At 38.1% G+C, this 6,000-nt stretch overlaps 1 protein-coding gene across 1 annotated transcript; it reads right to left on the bottom strand.

The window, feature by feature from the left end:
• Positions 1 to 3,981: 3,981 nt before the first annotated feature.
• On the bottom strand, positions 3,982 to 5,151 carry LOC141641090 (uncharacterized). The gene has a single exon (XM_074449767.1). It carries the CDS (start codon positions 5,149 to 5,151, stop codon positions 3,982 to 3,984), a length of 1,170 nt encoding a protein of 389 aa, XP_074305868.1.
• Between the last annotated feature and the right edge of the window lie 849 nt (positions 5,152 to 6,000).

Genomic DNA, 6,000 nt, shown 5'->3' on the forward strand with positions numbered 1-6,000 from the left:
TTCAAGTTTATTATTGGGTAATTGAAGATTATTGGGTTATTATTGGGAGATTGACAACCTTCCATCAATCAATCAAGTTTCTTCTATTATTCTTGCTTTATTATTTGGATCATCTTAAGTTGGTATAATTCCTTTACTCTTTAATCTTTATTGTTCATTTCTTCATTCTATTATCATGTTTATACTTGTTGTGATGATTGACACCATTAATGACATGTTTCCCATGATAATGAGTGAGTAGTTTCTTTAGCTAGGATTAATGGGTAATTAGGGGAAACCAACATGGGATTGATTCATGGTTAATCTAATATGTTTTCATAATCAAATTGCTTGCTTGTTGTGATGTCAACTTTATGCACATGTTATGTTTGATGAAATGCCAAGCCTATGAATCCTTGCATTTACAACCATCTCTTATCTACTCAACTCGACTTGTAAGATATAAACCAACTCGAGTCTTGTTAGACCATGCATAGAAGTTGAATAGGAGGAAAGTAAGTCGACTTGTAGGTGTTGTACAATCTAATCGATTCGGCTCCGGGACCCAACCCTTCCTATGAACCGTAAGACATAAACCAACTCGGTTCCTCCACAACATAAATTGCTTGCATATAATTGTAAACATGTTTGTATGATCAAAACCATGAATCCCCTATGACCCCATGACGTCCTAGCTCTTTTAATCATTTGTTTACATCTTTCCTTTTATTGCTTGATTTACCTTATTGTTTGCATTAGCCTAGAACACAACTACAATCCAAACCAAATCGTGACACTAGCATAAATTGAGATAGATAGACTTAGAAACCAAAGCACACCGTCCCATGGATCGACTTCGACTTACCACTAACTAGTTGTTTGTTGAGTATTATAAATGTGTTTTGATTGGGCGTACAACGACACGGCCACGTCAGGTTTGCATGTGAGTCACCTATCCAACCCCGTGATGCGATGTGGACTTGGTTAACTTGTCTAGGTGACCTTGATTGACCTTGTGGTAAGGCAACCCAAAAATACTTTCTATCAATTAGTTTGAAGTGCTCATTTCGAAAATTTTGTTATGTGGAAGTAATTTATTGCTAAGGAAACCTCAAATGTTATGAAATGTTGAAATGTTGAGAAATTTAGTTGTTTTGATGGAGGCGTACCACTTCGATGTGCTTTGGAGAGGGATCCATTGAATTGGGCCCCCACACGGTTGTGAATTCGACCGCCCAGAGACAAAGTGACTATCACCCCGAAAAGCTATTGTCTAGAGGTTAACCGGTTGCCTAATAAGCGATTGGCGAAAGCAAAGGACACTAGCCCGGAAGGGACAAACCCCATCTTAAAATATTTGAAATGTGAAAGTTAAATGAGGTCAAAATTTTGAATACTAGTCATATCCACCCTTTGTTTATAAAGATTTGAGCATTTCATTCCCAAAAAGCCTTTTGTCAAACCACTTTGTCGAGCTTGGGACGATCCATGACCTTTACTTTTGTAGAGAATTCGAGACTTGTCATGTCATATGCTACTAGCATCATAGGGATCATCATTCCACCACCATCCGATCGCTCTTGACGAAAGCATTTGGAAATTGAGGACGAAAGTAGTCTAGTTTAACACCATTTGGAGGTAATTTAGTGCTATCCTCTTAGCCTTAGTAATTTGTTGAACTAGTATTTGTGAAGGATTACATGCTCTTAAATTTGTTCCTCTTTAGTGCCTCCGCCGCTTGATGAGGAAGTGGCTATTCTTTTGTAGATGCATCCATTATGTGATTTTGTGTGCTTAATGTTTGGATGTGTCGCCATTTTGGCAAGACCCACCTTGCCTTGCAAGAAGCCATCCTACCTCATGGTTGTCTTGTTGTGAGATGAAGGGGTGGAGTGAGACCCGCTAATTGTCTCATATCGGCTATGTTATTAGGTTAGTTTAAATAATGGTCCTAGTCTTTGTAACCTCTTTAATCGGGACGAGCAAATGTTCGGTTTGGGGATATTTGATGTGAACATTATTTGCGCACATTTAGTCCCCTAATTGAACCTATTTTGCATACTTTTATAAAATTTCATGATCATTTTATCCGTCAAAAGTTTTCTATTTTTCTTTCCTAGTGCATTTTACATGTTTTGTAGGAAAGAAGATAATAAGGCGGAAATTCCCGTCTTTCACGCATTTTTGGAAGCTTATTGACGATATTTGATGGAGTAAGTATGAAGAGGAGGCAAGAATGATGACCAAGGAAGAAGAAATAAAGAGTATATGGAGGCATCTTAGAAGAAGCAAAAAGAAAGGGAATAGCAGCTCAACCCGCGCGGGTGAAGCCTATCTGGTGCAGGACACTGATGAACCCGCTCGGGTCAATTTCAACCCGCTCGGGTTGAGGCTCAGGACGCTCATATTTCGCTCGGGACTGGCGCATTTCTAGACAGGAAAGTTTTCCTTGCTACGTGAACTACAATCCGCCCGTCTTCACCCTTGGACGCACGGATTCCAGTCCAGCACAAATCCGTTTCTTCAAGCTTCAAAGAAAGAAGCCCTTCCTTCGAAAAATACCGGCGTCTCCCTGCTCAAATCTAAAAAGTGTAATTACTATTTTACCCTTGCTTAACCTAATGATGCTCTACTATATATACCCCATTTGTAATAATCAAACCATCAAGTTTTTCATTAGGTTAAATCAATCCTTCCTTAGATTAGATTAGTAGTAGATTAGAATAGATTATCATTTAATCTTTCCACAAATTACACATTAATCTTTCCTTTAATCATTGTTCAAGTTTATTATTGAGGAATTCAAGTTTATTATTGGGTAATTAGAAGATTATTGGGTTTATTGGGAGATTGACAACCTTCCATCAATCATCAAGTTCTTCTATTATTCTTTGCATTATTATTTTGGAATCTCCATAGGTATAATTCTCTTAATCCTTGTTTTAATTATTGTTAATCTTTCTTACTTGTTCATCATGTTTGGCTTTGTTAGTATGATTGACAACCTTATTAACATGTTAAACTTGATCATGAGTGTGTAGTTACTTAGCTAGGATTAGTGGGTAATTAGGGGAAACCAACATGGGGAATGATTCATGCTTAAATTAATATGCTTTCATGGTTTATTTGCTTGCTTGTTATGATCTCAACTCATGCACATGTTATGTTTGATGAAATGCTAAGCCTATGAATCCTTGCATTTACTACCATCTCTTATCTTTTAAATGAGACTTGTAAGACATAAACCAACTCGAGTCTCATTAGACCATGCATGTTGTTAAGTAGGAAAGATTAAGTCGACTTGTAGGTGTTGTACAATCTAATCGATTTGGCTCCGGGACCCAAACTTTCCTAGGATTGTAAGATATAACCCAACTCAATCCATCATAACAATAATTGCTTGCTTATAATTTGAGAACATGTTTGTATGATCAATTCCCATGAATCCCCTATGACCCCATGATATCCTAGCATTTTTAATCAATTGTTTACATCTTTCCTTTTGTTGCTTGTTTATTGCATCTATTAGATTAGAATCATCAACCCATTATAATTGTGACAACCCCAAGCATAACCATAATTAGATTGAATAATTTGAGTAACCACTGTCCCATGGATCGACCTCGACTTACCACTAACTAGTTGTATGTTGAGTATTATAAATGTGTTTGATTGGATGTGACCCGACGACATCACCCATCAATATATATATATATATATATATATATATATATATATATATATATATATATGTATGTATGTATATATAATTTAGACGACTTTTAGGAAATATCGGAAATATCGTCAATGAAATAGGATACTCGATCAAGTACATGCGGACTCGATCGAGTATTCACTCTTCTTTTTTTTTTTTTTTTTTTTTTTGGGTAGAATGTAAGAATTCTATTGATAAAATTGGGCTATTACAAACTAGTTTATCAACCAAACAACAAATTAAGGGTATACAGACATACCCCTGCTCAACTTACACACTGAATTACATCAAGACCACACTAATTGTTTCCTAACCTTAGACACTCTGCCCATCCAATTTTGCACATCAGATTGGACCCTCTTCCCAACAATCTCCGGATGCCAAACCAGCTGATTGAAGTGACAGTTATTCCGAGCCCACCATATGTGGTATACCAAAGCTTGTACTATTAAGGATACAGTTTTCCTCCTATTCAGGTTCTGAGCTTGCCGCCAACTCAGAATGTCCCTCTCAGGAACCTCCAACCCAGTCCATTCTTGAATCAGTAGAAGAATCTTCTTACTGTAGGAACATGAGAAAAAGAGATGATCATGGTCTTCATCTGCATGTAGACAAAGAGAACATAAGAGCTCACTACAGTTAAACAATCTGCTAAGCCTGTCTTTAGTCAGCATGCGTCTTTGCACATAAAGCCAACTGATAAACTGATGCTTAGGAAAGCCCTCAGAGTGCCAGACTAAACTGTGCCAAGCCACCTTAGGCTCCTCTCCTAGCCAATTGTAACCGCTAGCTATGGAGTATATACCATCATTTTCTAACCAATCATGATTAATATACCCAGAAATAAGTCTATCCTTGACCCTGCAGATTCTTTTCCATGCCCAGCTGCTACCCTGAGATGGTTTATATGCAGTCCAGTCTATGCCTTTTAAATAAATGCTGTGCACCCATTTAACCCACAGGCGGTCCTTCTTATCCATCAGCCACCATACATACTTGCCCACAGCAGCCACATTCCATCTTCTAAGGTCACACACCCCTAAACCCCCTTGCTCCTTTGGTAAGCATACCTGTTTCCAAGCCACCAGAGCATTAGAAGAGGAATGAGGGTCCCCTTTCCAAAGAAAACTTCTGCAGATGCTTTCAATCTTTGCCATAATACTGGTGGGAATGATGTAAATCCTAGCCCAGTAACTATGAAGACTACTAAGCACACTTTTGATCAACACCAATCTTCCTGCATAAGAGAGCTTTTTCGTGCCCAGAGCTCTAATTCTATCCACCACTTTCTCTACCAACATATGACAATCTAGAGTAGATAGTTTCTTAGCAGAAATAGGGACTCCTAAATATCTAAAAGGCAGCTTCCCAATTTTAAGGCCTGTTAAATCAGCAAATTGTTCCAGAATAGTGTGAGGCAGTCCATTACCATAGATATTAGACTTTTGTTTATTCATCTCAGAAACCAGAGCAAGCGATGAACGTTGCTACGGCTCTCATTGCGGCGATCATAGAATTCCAGTCCCCTCTACAGAAAACTAGCAGATCATCTGCAAAACAAAGGTGAGTGAGGTTCAACTTCTTGCAAAGAGGGTGGTGCTTGAAGCCATCCAGTTCAACCAGTCTATTTAAGATCCTGGAAAGGTATTCCAGGCATACAGTAAACAAGAGGGGGGACAAAGGATCCCCCTGTCTCAAGCCTCGTTTCCCTGGAAAGAAACCAAAAGTTTCACCATTCAAAGGCATCTTATCAGCTTTCTTCTCAGCTTTCTTCCGTGCAATCTTCACATCTTATCTTTCACTCTTCTAGTTTTCCGTGACATGCTTCGTGTATTCCGTCATGTCAATTCCGCGGCGCTCCCCTTTACTCATTTTACTTCATAAATGCGTCATTCCTTCATTTAAACACCAAGTAGCGGCAATATCAACATTCTAATGTAAAAGGCATATAAATGACATAATTAGCACGAAAATCGTATCAGAAACAACTTGAAGGGAGTCATAAAAGTATATATAAATGTGATTGATCAAACTCCCCCAAACCAACTTATTGCTTGTCCCTAAGCAAAGCAACACACAATACAAAATAGCAATCATACAAATTGTGAATGAATAACTCAGAGCTAATGTTGATGCACATACAAATCCCCAGCTATCCATATTTATAACAAAGGAGTGACCAAATTGTGCCAATAAAACAAATTCAAAGGCACGGGTAATAGAAAAATGCATCTCAACTCAAGATGTGACATGATACCGTAACTCAGCCAAATACCTTTCAATCTTGCAAGACGAATTAGTTGGAT

The sequence above is a fragment of the Silene latifolia genome, chromosome 2, assembly GCF_048544455.1.
Source record: "Silene latifolia isolate original U9 population chromosome 2, ASM4854445v1, whole genome shotgun sequence".
Taxonomy (NCBI): Eukaryota; Viridiplantae; Streptophyta; class Magnoliopsida; order Caryophyllales; family Caryophyllaceae; genus Silene; species Silene latifolia.

What these genes read in the sequence shown, in the direction of transcription:
- LOC141641090 (XM_074449767.1), bottom strand. Translation starts at nt 5,151, where the DNA reads ATGAATAAACAAAAGTCTAATATCTATGGTAATGGACTGCCTCACACT.